The sequence below is a fragment of the Thunnus albacares genome, chromosome 4 (assembly GCF_914725855.1).
Source record: "Thunnus albacares chromosome 4, fThuAlb1.1, whole genome shotgun sequence".
Lineage (NCBI taxonomy): Eukaryota > Metazoa > Chordata > Actinopteri > Scombriformes > Scombridae > Thunnus > Thunnus albacares.
In genome coordinates, this window is record NC_058109.1 from 23,269,672 (window position 1) to 23,290,119 (window position 20,448).

Consider the following 20,448-nt stretch of genomic DNA (forward strand, 5'->3'; position numbering starts at 1 on the left):
CAGGCTTTACATGTACCTGTACTCTGGTTGTGACCTGAGTTTTGTTTGAGGCTTCTCTTCTGTTTGTACAGCTTGAGTTGTTTTGTCATATATAATAGTGCCTACACTCTTGGTCCCTCACATAGTAATGCTTAAAAGTTACTGTACCTTGAACAGACTCAAACTCTATCATATCATTTTTATTGACGTTTACATTGATGATTTTCTGAAATTGCAGTGTAATTTTTCTCTTTATTGTCAGAAACATCAAAGAATTCAAGAATCGTTATAGCAAGCAATGTTTATTAAAAAACAGATCTACTACAAGAACTACACATAGAATTATATAAGGCCTATTTGATTAAACTACTATTGCTATTACTGTACAATATTGTACCAAAAAAAGAGTGTACCTCTGTAATGTACAACATTGTATATACAAAGTACATCTGAACACAGGATTCTCCAGTAATACAGAGACAACTATAAATAGATTTGACATTACAGTCTTTTTTTTTAGTTCTGCTGTTTTCAAATGGACACAAAAATGCATATTTAACATTATTCAATTCTGACAAATCATCCCCACACAGTTAGTCCACACGCAAGCCAAGTTGTTCAAGTGCACGATGATTGATTTGAGATCGAAGAGGGTCCCAGTTCCCCCCTTGACGAAACAGGGGGAGCTGGGACAAAACACACCAACCACCCACATGCATGTCTGTATGTGTGTGAGTGCGCGAGTGTTGATAAGGTGAGTTAATCTCTCACCATCAACACACACACACACACACACAGTCACAGTCCCTCCAGTTGTCGAGATGAGGTAAGAGCAACACAAATACACCAGGTAATACACAAACAGTATACAGAAATAAAATAAAAAAACTAAAAAAAAAAACATTTACAGTTATAATTCATTACCTGGTAGAGAGCATACAGGAATGCAGTATGTTGTAATTCTGGGAGAGAGGTCGAGGAAGAGGGGAAAAGTGTGATAGAGTCTTAGGACGTCTGGGTAGAAGGAGTTCAATACTTTTTCTAGAATGTGAAATACAACACAAAAGACCCAGTTTACCCTGAATGGCATGTGTCCGCTTTTGAAGTCAGTGTTTTCAAAATTATTCACATATTCCCTAATTCATCATCAGATCTGATTTTTTGAAGGTACATATTAACAAATAATATCAGAAAAAGGAAATAAAAATGGCTCCTGTGGTGTAAGTCCTTGTATTTGGGCTTTATATATGGGTCAAACACAGGGAGTAGTGTATTCCCCTGTGTCTCCTTGTTGTTTTGTGGCATACCCTTATGATGGGTGGGCAGTGGTGGGGTGAGGTGCATACATACTCTACATCCACGCATGCTCCCACAGGCGCACACACCCAGACTGCTACACTATTCCACATTTTACCATAACAGATTCTGACCATTAATAAACAACGGGGAAGAAAAAAAAGTCCATAATAAAAGCACACTTTGCTTAAGAACGCGTCGGATGAGGTGGTTGGTTGTGCTTCTATCTAAAAACACACTCAGGAGGATCCTCAGCTCCATGCTTCCAGTTATCATCATGATTATTAAACATACATACACACCATTAGAATTAAACCCCTTTTACTGTAAAGTCTGAAGTATATAGTTAAAGGAGCAAGCTGTAACTTTTTTTTTTTTTTTTTTTTTTTTTTGAAGCTGACCTATAGCTGGTATTGCAGATACATAAACTTGATGCAATCAGCCAGCTTGCCATTGTGGCTGCTGTTTATGGCCCCAGCATGCAAGGAAAACCTGAAAGGCGTATTTAGCTGCCACAAAACTCCACACACACACACAGATTTGGAGAGAGTGTGCGTGTGTGTGTGTACAGTCCAACATTACACATAAAAATGCTGGGTTTCAGTGGTCCCCTACACACAGAGTAGAGCTGCAGGAGAGAAACAGCATAATGCCTCAAACTACCAGCTTTCATTATTTTTATTGCTATATGTGCATTTAAGAATTTCTGTTGGATGTTAGATTTTGGAGAGCACTGCTCCTGTCATGCTCCTGTTGTGGTACTAGTTCTGAACAGTAATAATAATTAAAAAAAAAAAAATCACCAACATATCTAGAGAACACTGGAGGAAGAGATAATATAAAGCTCTTGATCACATGACTTACACTGATATTTGGCCCAGTTTTCTTTCTTCCTTTCATCATCTCAAAAGTCCACCTTTATCTTCACTCTTCTGAAGCAGCAAGTCAGTGTTTCATTTGTACACAGAGTGAGAGCTTAACATTTCACAGTCTATTCTTAGGAATCAAACACTCCCTTCCAGCCCCGGTAGTCATGGGGTCATTAAAAAGGAAAAAAAAAAAAACGAAAACTGTCACGTCTACTATACAAAATCAAACAGTGCTTTTTTTTCCTCACTTAGATCTGTGTGTAAAGGCAAGTAACACTCTTGCACGCCCACTCAAACACAATTTCAAACATCACAAGCTAGTGTATGTAAGCTCCAGGTGCGATAGGTATGTAGGTGTCCATCCTGAGTCCTGTTCCCTTGGTAATGATTTTAAAATCCAGTGATCCCTGGAATCTCTGTGGTGGCAAAGAAAAACAAGTGTCTTTGAAGGGCAGAAAAAAACTGTTGACACTCTAAAGGGAACATGGCGTCTGAGAACTCGCCTGGACACCGTAAGTGAATGCTACACATGAGTAGTGGGTTAGGGGTCTTATGTGAAACAAACAAAGTGCTTCCAGCACCTGGTAGAAGAGCTGTAAGAATCTTAGTTTGTAAGAATCAGTATGGTGGTTCAGATTTGAGCTAGGGTGGTGGTGAGGAGGTCCTAAGCTGGGCAGGATTTGTCATTAGACTGGGGTGGAGGTGGAGGAGGAGGGGTGTGAGGGAGAGAATGTGTGTGGCCCGCAAGTGGAGGAGGAGGTGTAGGGGGCACAGTAGAGGTTGGGGAGCCCATGGCTGGACTGCCACTCCCTCCTCCGCTCTTAGGGAAAACTACCGGCTTGGGCCTCGTAGCTGGGGGGCGCAGCTCTCTAAAGGAAGGGACAGATGAGGAGAGGGAGGAGGAGGACAGAGAAGGAGACGTGGCAGAAGGCAGGGGGCTCCATGGCTGGCTCTTGGCGGGGCGGAAGGAGGAGGGTACGTCGCTAGCCGAGGAGGCGCTCCGCTGAAGTGGGTGGGCGTGTGAGGAGCCCCCCTCACTGTCCCGCAACAGACGGGAGTGGAGTGGACTGGAGGGCTCTGAGGCTCCTCCTCCTCCACCACCACCCACACCTTTCAGCTGCTCCAGTGTGTCCAGGACCACGTCAGGGGTGTGTGTATGTTTTGAGGTGCTCTGTCTCTCCAGCTCCCTGAGCTCACTTAGGGCAGAGCTCATTGCCTCGATATCCTGCAACACAGGAGGCAGACATTAAAGTTAGCATACTTTAGCATACACAAAAATGCAGACAAGGTGGTAAGTAACTGAACTGAGAGCTGTACCTGTGAGCTGTGCTCCACCTGGGCTATGACCTCCGGGTCCAGTGGTCTATGATTGCTGAAGCTCTTGGAGCGTCCTGCTGTAGTCGTCTTGCGTAACTGTGGGCTCTCCACCTAAATGTTCAAAATGACCTTGATTATATTTTCTCCCTAAATCAACTAAATATTCTATTTATTACATTAACTTGTATCTAAAAGATTTCACAGTACCTTGGTCTTGAGTGAGGAGTGGCGAGTGACTGAGTTGAGGATGCTGTGAGCGCTGACGGGTCGTTTGTCTCCAGTTTCTTTCACCAGAGCCCCGCCGACAGGAAGAGAAGCTGTTCTCACCCCTCCTCCCCCTCCTCCTCCTCCTCCTCCTCCTCCCCCTCCGCTGGCTCCTGGACTTGTACTTTCGCTCTCTGAGCTCCGGAATGTTCTTCGGATGCTCCCAGACTCCGGACGTTTCCTCATCCTGAATGAGAGAAACATTTCAGTAATGTTACGTGTTTTGTGTCTAAATGGGTCAGTAAGAAGACAGTCCAGGACAAAAAAGTCAAAAAAAACTACAACAGCAGCAGCAACAAAAACACTAACAAGAAACCAAAATCACAAACTAAAAAACAACTCTTTCGTTTAAGATTTTGGGTTTGGTTTCTTTTTTTGGCTTTTACAGTTTTTTGGACCCAAACTGATTTTCATATGTGAAAAATCTTATGACTATCTGCATTAGAAACTCACTTGTTCAGGTTAGCCAGGTATATGTCAGCCACATGAGCTCCAGTAGGAGATGCAGCACTGCCTCTAGTGGACACCCTCTCCTCCAGTAGGTCCCTGGAGTCCACATCAGGTTTTGGACTTCCCCGACCCCCATCAGACCTGAAACAATCAAACCTTAGTTTATAAATCATTGCTGTGCTCTATAAAGCCAACAGAGAAGGGACTGACTCACATACTGATGCATTACTTCTGAAAGACAAAGCTGACTGGTGCCATTTCACTTCTGATTAGCAATTATTGTCCAGGCTCTTGACTCATATCCAAACAGGCCACAGTAGAGTGGTCTAAGGAAGCACAAGCAGTAATGGAAGCTATCTTTCTGCAACAGGAAATGAATAATACAAACACTATTTCTGATAAACACTGTTTTACCCAGAAGAAAAGAAACAGAAACTTAAAGCAAAATTCCTGCATTTGTCATCCCTGGTGTTATTCCTGTATTTTTGTCCATTATGACTATGCGTCGAGGTAACTTTTTATTCACCACCTCTATTGTAGAGTAATGGGAGATGCAGTCTCTGTCAAGAATAAGAAAGGTTAGCACAAGGAGCATAAGCCTCCTACAGCTTTACAAAAAAACTTAGATTCAACAGAAAATGTCTTTTAAGTATTCCCCTAAAAACCCATGGTGTAATAAACTGAATAGCTGCTGTAGAGCAATAAGAAAACTGGAACAACTGGAGTCTCCCTTTATCTTATAGTGACCTTCAATGGGTCACTATCAGGTCAGGGTGGCCATGTCATTTTAGTATTTCAGTTGGAATACTTGCAAACATAAACCATCCTCTTGCATTTGTTACTACCTCTCTAGTATGCACAAAAGCATAAATAATCCTCACTCTAATGTAAACAAACTACTGCACCCATATGGATATGGCAGTAAAAGTTGACCAGGAAGTTGATCTGCTGTCATTTCTAAAATGGCTATGGGGATTTCCAGAGGAACTTTGGGGTTTTTTTCCCTAGTCAGATTAATAAACAAATGTTTGAGATAAGTTCTGTTTTGTTGTAGGTCCTTTGCCCTCTTGGACATCATTCTTGTCGATGCCATTTCCAGAAACTCAACAAAAGGGCCAGTGAGGAAAATATTATCATCATCAATATTCATATTAGAAAAAAATAAGAGACTAAAACCCAGGCAAACACTGGAATTTCCCTTCAAATGTTTTTCTGTTGCTTATGCAGATATTTGATCAAGATAAGCCATTGGAACACATCTTACATGTCTTGGACCACAATATACTGGTGTGGCACCAGTCCATCCACTCCGTTGTGTCGTCCCTCCCACCAGTCATCAGAAGCTCGGTGGAACAGAAGCAGGGAGGCACCCTTCTTGAATGATAGCTCCCGACTGGTGCGGCCAGAGTAGTCGAACCGAGCGATGGCTTCAATCGGGTCGGACTCTGAAACAGCCAAGGAGCCTGAGATTCAGAGAATGGTGGACAGACACAGGAAGTGACAGAGAAACAGAGAGGCGGCAACAAATAAGAGAGAAAAAGAAGGTGGTGGAGGAGAGGGGAAGCCAGATTAGTGCATAGCTGGTTAGTGCTGCTGTATTTGGTGACAGCACAAATGTTAAAAAATGGCTGAGCAGTAACAAAGCAGCATAAATAACAAGTTACAGGTAGCAGAATGTGAGCTGGTTTAAAAGGTTAAAGCCACAGTAACTGGTGAGAAAAGCAGGGTGAGATCTCATAAACTGGTGACAGACGGAAACTGGCTTCATCAAGTTAATTATGTATATGCAGTACATTTACTGTATTTACATGTATGTGTTTGTGCACGTGTGTGTGTGTGTTATGCACCATCTTCACTGTTGTGGCTGACAGACACGGTGTCAGGTGCCGGTTCTTCCACAAGGGGGGGCTCACAGTGTGGACTGTCACTACAGTAGACACAGAGGGCAGATGGGGTTAAAAAGACAGAACTACAAGAGTCTTAGACTGACAACATGTGTTGATGACTCACAGCCTGAGCTCATATTCCTCAATTCAGTCACATAGGCTCATATGTACCACACCACCGCTAAACGCTGAGATCATGACCATCTTACAAACTTGTACAGTCCTTGACATAACAGTTTGAAAATGTAGCTGAGAGCACTGCAAGATCTAGAGATGAGTTTGGGTGTATCCAGGGCTATAGCCAGGATTTTATTTATGTTCTTGTTCTGTAAATTTTTGGTCCCAAAATGAAGATCTAAATGCTGTTTCAAAGCCTTCTCTTCACTGCCAGGAATACAAGTGGAATAAATAGTGAATCCATTATGTCGCGATTTATTAATTTATTTTGTTGGCTTTAAGTAGTCTTTTTTTGCAGTATATTACTGGAATCAGTCAAATAAACACCCACCATGTGCATTTTTTTTTTTAAAGTTGTAGAACGTAAACTCCTCTGTGGTAGCTATGGTTCTGAGTGCAACAAAGCCAAGCCAAGTCAGTGTGATGATATTTTTCTGTCTTCACTTTCCACAGCAGAGACTGAGAGCTTCGCCTCTTGTGTGGCTTACAGTCTTAACAACTACTCTGACTGGCAGTAATCATAATAACTGGTGCCGAGGCTTGTCGTTACAATAAAATTGAAAGTTGGCCCTTGAATGCGTTGTGGTGTGTGCTGTGCTCTCACAGGCTGATGTGGTCAGGCGGTACTTTAATCTCCTGTGTGAGGGAGAGTAAGCTGATCCTCGTGGCCCCCTGGCCCTGAGCAAGGCAGACAAGCTGAACCCCCAATCAATCCACGGCAGCCTCTAAATCAACCACCTGCCCGCCCTTTTTCTGGCCTCCTCGTCATCTCTGAGCCCCCTCTCTTCCCAAGCACTCACCAGAAGTCATCACCAGCTCCAGGGATGCTGTAGATGGGGCCCTGCAGGTCCTGCTGTCCAGGGAAGATGGTGTCGTGGTGGATGATGATGGTTTTAATGAGCTCGTTGACGTGGGCCTGGCAAGAGACCTGGTCGTGGCCCTCAGGGACAGACATCAGGGTGGGACCGAAACAGATGGCAAGGTTGTAGGGGTCCATCATGTTTTCCTCGCTGTACTGAGACAGGCTGGGGCGGAAGGGAAAGAAGAGTCATCTAGAGGGCATTATATCATCCATCTCTCTTAAACATACACTAAACTGACTATGCACACAAACAACCATGAAATGTCATTTTTATCCTGCATTATCTGCAAATGCATAACTGTATGTGTCGGATTGCTTGAGGTCCAACAGTAAACTTCTAAGCAAGCATTAATACATCACTTCATTTGTGAGCTGTGGGGATGGAGAGACTCTGATGATGTGTGTGCGTGAGTGTTTCGGTGTGTGAGATGACGCAGGAGCATTGGGGTGACTGTAAATCACTTCACCAAAAGACGAAGCTCCTCTTCTGTCTCCACATGAGCTGTCTGGGACCACTTGGTTTACCCATGAGTCTCAAGTTTCAGGTCTCCCACATCCCATTTTCTTTTTTGTCTTTCGCTCCTTTTTGCTATGTAACTTTAATTAAAAGGCTTTGTTGTGGATTTTAGGGAGGGTCAGACAGCGTGGAACGTGTGTCTATAGTCAACCAATACTGCACCACACAAAGTACACATTCAGAAAAAAGTGTTTTCGGATATTACTTTTGGATTAAAACCATCGCCCTGGATTAGTATGACTCAAGCCCTCCTATGGCTCCTAATGTACCCCCTGCTGTCAGAGTAGGGGGTGTCTCTATTTGAATTGCCTCCCCTGATGCTTATGCAAATACTCCCTCATGCACCAATGCTTTTTTGTGGAGTTTGTCGTCATCTTTTCAGAGAGCTTGGGTTTGTAGCTGATGCAAGCCCGTGCAGCTCATTGAGACACTATATGGGATGTTGGGCTAGATAAATAAACTTGACTAGAAGTGCGAAACTGAATCATTTCTCAAAGAAGAAAGCTTTCAGCTCCTTAAGGAATGACATGGTAGAAATACTCCCATTGGGGTTCTTCTTTGACTTTTCACAAAGGCGAAAGGATGTTTACATTTGGTGTATGAGAAGGCCAAATGAAGGCTTTTAACCACATCCTGGTGTTTATGAGACTATTTTTGTATTTATTTAACTGTGTGTGGGGCAATCATGACAGATAGGAAGAGCATGACGGCAGTTCTTAGCTGCTGAAAGGCGGCTTATCAAGCAGTTATTTTTATACATTGATTGAAGTTTCAGATTTTGTGCTCTTCACATGAAATTATGCATCATCTTGTATCAATCTTGGGCACAGGCAGTTTTAGAATGGCAGTCCTGCCAGAAACACCAGATTTGAAAAGTTCACACCATAATTTGTTTCCTAAAACTGCGTCAAAATGGTGTTGGTTGAATTCTGTGGTTGGTGTTAAGAACATAGTCTCATGTTTCTCTGTTGCAATGTTACTTTCCATCTCTCCGTTTTTCTAAGCTTCATGAATCATTCACTCCTGTTAAGCACCTATGCTATCACCATTTCTGAAATTTGTCACATGAAAATTGGTATATCTTGTCACTAAAGAACCTGCAGTTCAACAACCGTTATTTACCTATTTTGAATTTTATGCCTCGCCCTCAGGCCTGAGGATATTCTGAAACTCCAATATGTCATATGTCATGTTTTTTTTTTTTCAGTCAGTCCAGGAAATACATGACTTATATAATAGCACTGCCTTGATTCAAGAACCATCTATAACCATTTTTTTCGGACACAACAACTACATATTGTTGATTACTTGCCCACTTTTCTTCTATTGTCTTTGTTAATGTGTCTTGCTACTCACTGGTTGAGGAAGGCGAACAGGTATCTCATGATAATGAGGGTTTTGCTAGGCAGAGACTGCAGAACTTTCTTAATGTGGACTGCCCGCTCCTGGAGGCTCTCCATCGCTGGAAAATAACACAGCCATGACACCCAGGGGATTACTCACACAATAAAACACATAAAAACACACACACACACACACACAAATCCACAAAGAGACAAAAAGGATGTGACACTTACACACACAGGATATGAGGTCATGGAAGACTTCCTTAGGGAAAAGGGCGTGGTCCAGTCCTCTAAAGTAGAGCTTGAGGACACCAGCAATCGAGTCCATGTCATGGTCATTCTGGTCCCCTGCCAGCGGGTCCTCACCTACATCCGGACAAGAAGACGGTAGGGTGGGAGACGGAGGTCAAGATGGAAAAGAAAATAAAGAACTGGACATTCTGTTTAAAATGCTCATGTTTCCTGCCGGATTACAGTCTTACCTCTCTCAAATGCATTCTTAATGTCATTGACTTCCACCTGAGAGCCTGATACTCTGAAGATGCCCTCATGCTGCAGACCTGCACAGACATAAACACACATGATAGTTTTAATGAAAACATTCTCAGTATTATAGTTTAATTGTATTTTGGTAGTTTCAAGTTAAGAAGTCCTGGTGAAATTCCAAATTTAATTTTATCCAGAACCAATCACACATGATACAACAATGTAACCAATCAGCGCACAGTAAAGGCTGCTGCTAAACCTATCACTTCACTGGAGAATTTCCTCACCATGGCGACTGATGAAGCGAATGCAGCTCTCGACCATCAGAGGAATGGCTTCACCTGATTCCTAAAATAGGGGGAGAGGAATTATTCCCGATAGAGGAAGACGGACAAAAGAGCTGCGTGGAAATACAGCACAGCGCACTTCATGTCAGGAGAATTGTCGCACATACATCTGCACACGCACATGCATCGGTGCACACATTTAGGAAGAGTGGGTATCAGACATGGGGGAGAGAGGGTGGGTGTAGCTGTTGCTAGGAGACGGTGCTTTTCCCTTTTTCCCTTTGTTTGTTTGGGGGTTTCCAGAAATGTATCAGAGGTGAGGCTGTAAAATTTATGCTGGATGACAAATGTACACATTGATAATGTGAATCTCACTGTGGTTTTGATATGTTAAAAATCTGATTTGAAATCAATTGATGAATTGATTTCTCTGCAAAGTGAAAGTTGATAGCCACGACACAAGCCACCCACAAGGGGGGGCCACAAACATGAGATTCCCCAATGGAGCAATTGCTTTTGATCATTATTGTGTTATTTCATATTGCATGAGAATGTACCAACAGATTGTACTGACTCTACTCTCGATGTAGATGTATATATGTGTGTATTTGATTATATTAATCTGAATTATGTGATAATAATCAAAGTGCTATCAACATCTACCAGAGGTGCCCATACATCCTGTGGGCGGAGGATACTGCGTGAAAACATGTGGCTCGAGTTAAAAACAAAGCTGCAGCGGCTCTGACTGTAAATCTTACAGCCACTCAGAAACAAACACAAACACACATGCACACACACTCATGACAGATATTACCTGCTTCCGTACTGTCGAGTTTCTCCGGCCACTACACAGAGGGAGAGAGGGGAGAGAAAGGAACGGCACTCTATCATTATGTCTCCAGAGAAAGTCTATTTATACACAGAACTCTGGTAACGCTCTATTTGTACACACAGACACATATGCACATGTGTTGAGAATATCTATAAACAGTGACAGGGAAAATAATACCCCTGGCTGCCAAGAAATCAGGCTTAAACACTGCTATGGTATATGTGTGTGAGAGAGAGCGAGTGTACGCGTGTGTGAGCCTACTTCCTTCCTTCACCACACCTACCTGGCAAGGCAACAGTCAGTCTTCTGACCTAAAGGAGGGAGAAACAGGAAGAGGGGGAGGGGAGAGAGGGTATGACAGTAAAGAGGGAGACAGAGATAAACAGTTATAGTACAAGCATGACACATGAGAGGACAACTTCAGGTGGACAGAAACAAGGAAACAAACTTCCCACTTAAAGTAGACACACACACACGATCTAAGGAAAGATTTTCCTATGAGGTTGTGGAAATGTGGATGCGTTCGGCCCTGAGGAACACCCCCCCTCATACTTAAACACACAGCTGCATCCACATATGGTTACTGTCACTGTGACCTAGCCCTCCACACACACACAGCTAGTGACTATTAGATATATTAAACTCATTCTGCTTCCCTGCGTGGGTCCTGATGCGCCCCTCTACACCACTCATCTTTCAGATCTGGTCCCTATTCGCCTCTGGTCATCAGACCTTTTCTGAATCCATCTCCCTACAACTGGAGGGGGGGGGGGGCTAATAACACATACACGAACGCACACACACACACACACACACACAGACAGGATACAAGGATGATGTCTGAAAGGTATGAAGGACACTCTTGCAGTCCCACTCACTCTCTCCTAGGGTCTTCTGTATGAGGTCATGCTTGGCCTCCAGCTTGGTGATCAGGTTCCTGCCTTCCAGAAACTCCTTCAGCTTCTGCAACACACAAAGACAGACACCAGAGTCACAACGTGTGCAGATTATGCTCATATATAACTGCAGTAAGCCATACAGCTCTGTCAGTTCAATCTGCCTTGGTCCCAATATTGCTCCAAAGTAATTATCTATGACCATAACTGGCACTGACCGTGAAGTAAAACTGCTCCGTCTCCTGCTGATTGGCCCGTCGCTTGGCAAGGCTGGGCTTGCTGAGATAGGATTCGCTGAAAGTTGACTTGACCGACTCCATGCTGTTGCTGTGGTGGAAGCACTCCGAGACGTCGTAGTCCTCCACCGTCACCATGTCTTGGATGGTGGACAGAGTGGCCTCCATAGTTTTCTTCACCTGATGGGCAGTAGAGAAGATGAGATAAGATGTACAACAAAGCTGTGGTTAACAGATCCGTGAATGGATAGGATGAAATATGAAGGTGAATGATTACAACAGAAGACAGATGACATTTGTAATGGGTAGGAGATGAGTACAAAAATTAGAAGAAACAAAAAAGATATCTCACTTCTTCATTCTCAATCTTGAGTGTGGAGAGGCGGGACAGCAGCTGCTGACACCTCTGGAGCAGCTCACCTTCCAGTGGCTGTTGTGCACACATTACTCCCATCTATACATACACAGAACAATCATTAACATATTAAAATACTGATATTTAAAAATGTCCTCGCGCTGACACACACAAACACAAACAATGGCACTGTACCTGGTCTCCCATGTGGGACTGGAAGTCAAAGCGAGCTGGGGGGCAGAAGACATTGTTGTAGGTCTCCATCAGTTTCTGTTTGTCCCCATTGGGCTCCAGACTCTCAGCTGCTCCCTCCAGTGTCTCCAGACCAGTGTGTTTAGATGTCTCTACATTCTGTTCTGCAGATAAGTAGGTCCGCAGGGCGCGATGTAGGCTGGCATGGTAGCCAAGGTCACAGCACTGCACACACACACACAAAAACATACATAAATACATGCAGTCTGTAAGCATTGTTTTTGTAAGAAACTTAAGTGGTAAGAAATCATGTCAGAGTGATGCCCCTCATGTTTTGTCTCCCTGTGTTAACGTGTACTTTTAGTGCTACTAAAATGAGCTTAGTCAGTCGCATTCACACTCTTTCACAACCACCAGTGTCTAGACTCCATCGGGGGGATATTCCTGTGCGGCTCATGGCATGACTACCCCCATATGACGATGATGTCATAATGGGGTCTAATGGCTGAAGATTCCTCACATATGTTTTCAAATTGTACACACTATATCAAAATATGTACACTATAAAAATGGGAATCTCTGTTCATCAGTTCTATTTATCTATCTATCTATTTTACTTCGCACCCTGTCAGGCACTGTCACCAGCACATACTCATTTTGTCAGACTGGTCTAAAGCAAAATTGTCTCAATTTTCTTTTATAAAAAACTACAATAGACAAGATTAATAATACAAGAAACTAATATTTGTAGTTAATACCATCGACAATTTATTAGAGCACCGTTTACTCAAGCAGTGTGTCAGTGCCATCAATCAGTGTGACAGAATGAACACTTCCTGTTGACTGGTCCATCAGTCAGCAGGCAGTGAAGTGTTATTATCCCGCAGGGAATGAACTCCGTGTTATCGAGATGTTTTGGCCACTTGCAGTCTACAGGGGGCCACAACATCACTCTAATCACAGGAGTGTTTGGAGGGGAAAAAAAAGACTAAGAAGAGAAAACATGGAGAGAGGATGTCCAGTCTGCTGCCTTCATTAAGAGCACTGAAGATAATGTGAAGAGACTGACCGAGGGGCCACCACTGGGTAGAACGCAGGGATACACACTCACACAACTACTGTATATACCCACACACAGACACACAATCTGTCCACATATGTATGCTCCCACAGCATAACAGGATGTGTTTATACTCACGTCAATGATGTCTGAGAGGTCATGGATGTAATATTTGAAGACACAGCTGTTGGTGGCCTCAAGAGCAAGCAGGTACTCGTTTCTTGCCTTGATGGCCTTCAGCTTGTTCTCTGTGTACTTGGCTTGTCTCTGATTAGAGAGAGAGATATAGAAGAAACAGAGAGATTGCAAAAGAGACAGTGGAAAGAAATCAGGAGAAAAGCAAAGAAGAAGGGTAATGACAGGTAGAGAAAGGGGAAGGAAGGGAGAGGGATAATAGGTGTTAGAGTGAAACGCCTCAGTATTGATTGTGGATAATAAGATGTGGGGAACCGTGTTGCTGTGACAGGCCCCAGCTGTAGTAGACAAGGTTAGCAATAAGCCAGGCGTGCACTCATAAATCATTCATGAGACAGACACACACACACACACATCATAAGTCAGAGTGACAACAGGTGGAGCACTCTGAAACAGTCTTTCTCTCTCTGCTCGTTGCCCTCCATCTTCCCTCCCCCCACCTGCGCCGACCCTGCTCACCTTCTCCTTCATCTTCTCGATTTTTTTGACACTGGAGCGTCGGACGGGTTTCTCGTCGCTCTTGATGCTGGCCAGGGTGTCGGGCGAGCGCGGCGTCTGCCGGTCATCTTGTCGGCTGGAGCGTCCCATCTGCTTCTCCTCCTGCTTCTCTGCCTCCTTCAGCTTGGACTCGGCATTGATGCTGTCAGTGTTGTACATGTGGTACGTCTTCATCACCTGGGAACAAGATTTGCAGGAAAACATGAATGTTAGTTTTTTTTTTTCCCCCCAGTGTGTCTCTTCCTTCCCTGAGTTCTGGCTCTGGATCAAAAGTGTCATTATGCTAGTCAGCATCATGAAAAGAATGGAGTACTGCAGCACAATACACAGACAGTTTTTTTGAGGTTTTTTTGGCATTCCCAAATATTGCAGGGAATGAGTCACACACAAGCAGCCTCCTCTACTGTACAAGACTGCTGTGCATGGACATGGGGGTATGACTTTAACATGAAGAGTTAAACACACATGAAACAAGTGTATGTGTGCAGTGTCAGCCTTATTCCAGTGACCACCACCAGAGCTATCATTATACTGTTCTCCTCAAAATACTGCAGTCAGACACACTGGGCTGTCTACAAGGATGCATGTGAGCATGTGTGCGTCACTCAAACCAGATCTATTTCTATCACTTACTATATACTATAATTACAGTATGAGACCAGCTTTTATGAGCCGTGGCTGCGCTGAAGCTATACTGTTCAATTCTGCTCAGAGCAGCACTGTAGTAAGAAACATTGCCCACACACACAGACGGACAGTGAAATACAATTTGATTTGGCAGTAGTATGGACATGTGTAACCAGACGCTATGATGCCCCTGACAGCGTGAGAAGACCAAAACAACAGATGGCCAGAACTGATGTCTGAAATTTCAGCAATCAAATCAGACTGCCCAACGTGTTTTTTTTCCTTTAAGCTATCCCCGTTGAGCCATATAAGATGAAAGAGATTACAACACATTATTATGGATTCATATATTGTGGAGGTGTAATGGCAGTGGTTTCCCTTACCGTATAAAGCTCATTAAGAACTTTCATCAGGTCCTCTTGCAGCTGTACACCAACCTCTTTGCTCTGGAGAGACAAAAGTTAGATTAATGTGAATAAAGAGCTTTAGCCATTAGCTCCGTGTTGTTAATACCATTACTACCATTAACCTACAACCAGTAACATCCATCCATACCCACTCAGCCATGTTGTTAACCAACTGCACCATCATCAGTCAAGACTAGAGTATCAAGCAGAACAGGAGTGAAGGAGTCCAGATAAATGAGCAAGGCAGTAGTGGTTGGACTTGATGGATGTGGGGTTAGATGGGGAAGCTACAGATACTGATCTCTCCGTGATGGAAAGGAAGCAGAGGGAGCAAGACAGAGAAGGTAAGAAGACCAAAGAGCTAAAGGAAGAGGGCAAGATGATGAAGTTGCCAGAAACTACTGGTGACTGATGACTCCAAGCAACTCACAGATCAGTAAACATTATGCACATTTGTGATTTGGGGGTATGTACAGTAAATCAAGTTTAACTTGAAAGCAGACAGGTAAGAGAAAGTAGGGGGCAAGCAAACGGGAAATTAAAAGAAGGAGAGAGAAAAAAAAGGAGAAAAAGTCAACTGAAAAAAAAATGGATAAGGAATGCAGAATGAAAGCAAGAACAGATTTTGCCAGCGCATGTTGAGCATCTGTCTTCTCCTGGAAGAGGGCACAGAAAGGGAGCGGGGCGGAGTGTAGTTGGGTATCAGGAGGTGAGCCAGTAAAAAAAAAAAAAAAAAAAAAAGTGAAGGATTGTAAGATGAAAGGTGTCTAATGCGGTAAAGGTGGAGACTTGCAGGTAAAAAGGAGGGAGAAGAACCAGTTTACATGGTGGCAGAGAGTGCTTGGGGGATTATAGAAGAAACTGAATCACAAATCGGGATGATTAACCTATTAGGTGGAATTACAGAGAGCAGAAAGGTCAGGAACAGAGGGGTGTGTGCTGTGGAGAAACAAAACGACAGGGAAGAGATTTAGGATACCGCAGCAAACGAAAGAGGTAACAGGATAAGTGAGGTCGCCCCACCTTCTTTCTTTAAAGTGCTGTAGGAGGCTCATATTAGGTGACAGCCAGCCAGACTACAGCCAATCAAAAAGCAATCAGCCATGGCTGAGCCTCCCTATCTATCAACTGTGGATCTTGACCTTTGGACTACTCATCTTGCCTGTGGTCGTCTGTCTGGCTCAGCGAGACTGCGCGGTAACACAGCTAACACGCTTCATTAGCCCTGACGTCTGTTGTCCGAGTTGAGACTGTGTACCCATCAATACTGTTTGACTCGTTAGCGCTTCCTTCCGACAGTTACTAGATCTCACACACACCCACAGTATCATTCTGAACTACTTTCAACAATGGATGGAAGTGTCTGAGATGAATGTGTTGACTTCTCTAATATGGGTTGTCTCCATGAGTTGTGTGTGTCATGGCCCCCTGGCACTGCTGCTGTTCATGCCACTGACTGGAAATGTTATAAATGAACTAATTATCTACTTAATTAGCCATCAGAGCCTTCTCTGTGTGTGTGTGTGCAGTATGTTTATGACCCAGACATGATGGAAACAGCCCTCATGCCAAAGTACAACTAGTGTTTGAGAAAGATAAAAATAGAAATAAACGTCCATGACCTGGCCAGCAGAGAAGAGAAGAAAAAGGGAGAAAGTGTGGTTTTTTGGACTGCTCTATCAGTCAGACAGTGATATGAGGGTAGACGTTTGTGTTCTCATCGCCTGCGATCAGACTGTAAATGTAGTTCAAAGACGACCTATCAGGTTGGAAATCAGCAGCCTCTGCCATGACATTCCAAACACAGACTGCTTCACTTTGCCTTCCAAACACACACACAGACTGATCTTACTTATACTTGCGAGGGCTTTCCACTGATAACATTCCTAAACCCTATCCATAGCCCTCCTCGACACAAGATTAACTTTGATCCTTACCTTAAACTTAACCCTTAATATTTTAACCCAAACCTCAGTCTAACTTTGAATCCGGACTGAAGCTGTATGAGCGCAGCCTTTGAAGTGGTAACAATCAGCCAAATTACCTCACCTTGCAGATATGTTATCCCTCTGAAACTCATACCGAAGATGAAAATTAAGATGAAAACGATGAAAATGCGTAAGATGTAAGAACACGCTGCATTCCTGCTTGTTGCTCTGCCCCTCTCAGCTTGTGTATTTGGTCTGTCTCCCTGACTGTCTCCTCGGGGAGGACTCAGACTTGGTATTTGTTCTACAAGGTCACAGTAAGCTCTGATCTCCAGAGAAATCTCTTCATCCCCTCTCTCTTTCCTCCCTTGTCCTCTCATGAAGCCCCCTCTGTCTATCAAGTTTAATTTTCTCTTTCTTTCCTTCCTTCAGGTCTCCTCTTTCTCTCCATCAGCGTGTTTTTATCTCGGACTAGCGAGGCAGAGATCAGAGGAGACAGGACTGAGGCTACTGTACGAAACGCAGACAGCATGAACTCTCCTGGACTGAGGTTCAGCTGACTTGCTGTCAGTCAATAAATCAAACAAGACAGACAAGAGATGATGGTAAGGAGGATGGACAGGGCAGAAATATTAATGGGTTTAACAAACTGGGCTGTTACTGATGTGATGTGAAAAAACATGTGCTCAAACAATGATAATATTATCCAGAGGATGCTACCATTTAAAAAGACACAACCAACTTCACAAACTCACTCACATAAAATCTATAAAGTGAATTGTAAAGCAAATTTTACATAAAGTAATTAAAATTAAGGAGTATCTATGTACCAGTTACACCAAAAAATGATCACTACACTGCAGGTTCCATACCCAATCTTATTAGAAACTGAAATCAACATCAAATCCATTAAGACAACCAATTAAAGTAAAGCCCTGCCGCGTTTGTTTGCTTTACCTTCTTGAAGAGGCGTCCTGAGTCCTCGCTGATCTGTGCGAAGCGGGGAATGATGTTGTTGAGGTAGAGGTCAGACAGAGTGGCGTGGTCGCGGCTCTCCCTCTTCACCTGAAGCAGCAACAGGTTCCAGCAGTTCACTGGAGATAAAATGCTCTGCTCCTTCCTACACAGAGAGGGAAAGCCAGAGCGAGTCTTAAAATTTACTCAAGGACCCCCCAAGCATATTTCAAATAAATGACAAGCATTAAGTCTCTTTCATCTTTTGAATCCTCCCCCCCCCTTTCATCCTGCTGATAGACGCAGACACAGGCCTACTTCGTGCTAAATGTAGAGACAAGCACACTCTTCACACGCTGTTTTTTCATAAAGATGAAATAAGACATTAGAATAACCAACAGAAAGGGAGAGAATGCCCAGACAGATTTACGTACAAAACAGCCACCCTCCCTCTCTCCTTCTCTTACACTTACACACACACACACACACACACAGTGTCAGTGAGCCAACCCAAACAGGGGATTCAGCCAGGGTACAAAACCCAGCAGGAAGAGGTTAGACTCCCCAACAAGCACAGCTGTCACAGAAAAGGAATAAGAGAAAAAAGGAGAAAGAGAAAAGAGAAAAAGAGACAGAGAGAGAATGAGTTTAAAGACTATAATGATTTTACCAACAGTATAATAGCTCAATACTGTTTCATTGTCTTTGCTTCAAGTGCCTATAAAGCCATTACACAAATGCGAGGCTGTCAATGCTCTGGCTATATTACAACACAACCCCTTTCAGAGTGTGTGCACACAGTTTTGTGTGTGTGTGTGTGTGTACGTGTTTGTGTGTACAGTATGTGTTATGGATGATCCATGGATGATCTAGTGGGTAAAATGGATTATGAGTGAGTGTAAGTGGATGAAAGAAGGTCTTTCTTCCGTTAAGAGCAGCTTTGACTGGATAGAAAGAGCGAAGAGCTGCAAGGCATTTACATCACACACACACACAGACAGATAGAGGTCAGGAAAAGTAGAGCATTGACCCAAGTATACACAAGGTCAGACAGACACAGAGAGTCTTTGACCGAAGGGTATAGAGTGAGGCTGGTGTCCGCGGGGAGATGTCTGTGTGTGTGGGTGTGTGGGGGATGGGGGGCGCGGTGGCAGGAGTAGGATCTGATGAGATGAGTCATAAACAATGATGTGATATGCTGGTACTGGCTACCACTGGTCAGATGGTCAGATGACTAACACAATGTAATAACAATAACAATGTCAAGACAAAAGAAAAAAAAATTAACCTCCTACACATATTACAATGCTGAAATCCTGAAACTCATGGTGCATTGAGAAATGAGAAACAGTCATGTGGACACACGTGCATTTGTATCACTTTACTCCGACTTCTCTGTGCTGTCCGTTTCTTTTCCGGTGTGTCTGTCTTCACTGGTTGCACAACATTTTCCTTCACCAAAACAAGGCTGCAGTTCCTCTATTTGCTCAATCAACCAGCTTCCTTGCTTCCATGTGACATGTCACCCTTCACTGATCACCTAACTCTCTCTGACCCTCAGCTATCACAAGGTAAACACTGAAATGTCATTGGCTCCCAAAAGGTCACATGGTCTTCAGGTCGCGTGCTGCCGGCGACTCATGTTGGAGGGAAAATGCTAAATGGTCATGTATATTCAGGATCAAAGCACACAGCATTAAATGGAGCATCACTGCTCGCTGCTTTTACAACTGAAGCAAACTCAACAGTCACATTAAATATCAAGTATAAGAGTCATAAAAATAACTTTAGTATTGTCCCTTGATCAGTAACAATTGGATATCGATTTTTATTTTATCAACCCCAATTTCAGTGCTTCACTTCTCTTTATCAGTTCCTGTTCTTATTGAATACTTCTTCAAATATATAGCAGGTTATTTAAGTCAAAACAGAAACTAATGTGTGTTGAAAGCAAAGAAGTAAGATAAAGACAAACAGATATATAGACTTTATTGTCCCCCAGGGGGATGTTTGTTTCCAGAGTGTGCATTATGCATGCCTCCAGAAGTTAAACACACACATTGACATAAAACATCCAAAACAGTCTGTCTTAGTTCACTAACGCATAGTGTTTTTGTGATTGTGAAAACAAAGATGAAGATATTATCCATCCTGCCAGGTTCAATGTTCACTCTTCGACACCTCTTTTCACTAGAGTTGGTTATACTAGTACTAGCTGATTCAGGGGACTGATAACGACGACTTGGCAGATTAAAAATACTGTATTCTTATACATACTGCAGAAAATGCTACCTCCCTGCATGGAATTATTGTCACTTGCTGCTTATAATTTGTTGTGTTAATACAGTTTTATAAAGTTTAGCTACATTTTGAGTCCTAGCTCTGGTCGCACCATATTTTAAGTGTATTGATGCAGGTGAAGCCAGTGAGTAGACACTTTGCTTTCAGGAATCTGCGAGTGGAGTCATTCAGCATGTTTCTTTATGAATCCCCAGTTGAGTGTCCCCAATTCAGAGCTGATTACTGAGA

The 20,448-nt window shown here is 43.3% G+C and overlaps 1 protein-coding gene across 4 annotated transcripts in view; it reads right to left on the reverse strand.

The window, feature by feature from the left end:
• Nucleotides 1-262: 262 nt before the first annotated feature.
• srgap2 (SLIT-ROBO Rho GTPase activating protein 2) overlaps nt 263-20,448 on the reverse strand; it is a 53,660-nt gene continuing 33,474 nt past the window's right edge. For 2 of the 4 annotated variants that reach the window (XM_044348232.1, XM_044348234.1), the window contains 21 exons: nt 17,923-18,085; nt 15,014-15,076; nt 13,965-14,180; nt 13,449-13,577; nt 12,254-12,475; nt 12,056-12,157; nt 11,686-11,883; nt 11,450-11,534; nt 10,855-10,882; nt 10,554-10,584; nt 9,737-9,797; nt 9,446-9,523; nt 9,195-9,329; nt 8,974-9,079; nt 7,039-7,263; nt 6,023-6,102; nt 5,440-5,638; nt 4,179-4,316; nt 3,669-3,912; nt 3,462-3,572; nt 263-3,369 (listed from right to left, as the gene is read on the reverse strand). In XM_044348232.1, the coding sequence (XP_044204167.1) occupies nt 2,809-3,369; nt 3,462-3,572; nt 3,669-3,912; nt 4,179-4,316; nt 5,440-5,638; nt 6,023-6,102; nt 7,039-7,263; nt 8,974-9,079; nt 9,195-9,329; nt 9,446-9,523; nt 9,737-9,797; nt 10,554-10,584; nt 10,855-10,882; nt 11,450-11,534; nt 11,686-11,883; nt 12,056-12,157; nt 12,254-12,475; nt 13,449-13,577; nt 13,965-14,180; nt 15,014-15,076; nt 17,923-18,085 (3,175 nt within the window). In that variant the 3' untranslated portion in view covers nt 263-2,808. Of the gene's footprint in view, nt 3,370-3,461; nt 3,573-3,668; nt 3,913-4,174; nt 4,317-5,439; nt 5,639-6,022; nt 6,103-7,038; nt 7,264-8,973; nt 9,080-9,194; nt 9,330-9,445; nt 9,524-9,736; nt 9,798-10,553; nt 10,585-10,854; nt 10,883-11,449; nt 11,535-11,685; nt 11,884-12,055; nt 12,158-12,253; nt 12,476-13,448; nt 13,578-13,964; nt 14,181-15,013; nt 15,077-17,922; nt 18,086-20,448 lie in introns of those variants that run through there. The other 2 variants (XM_044348233.1, XM_044348235.1) reach the window with 2 other exon arrangements.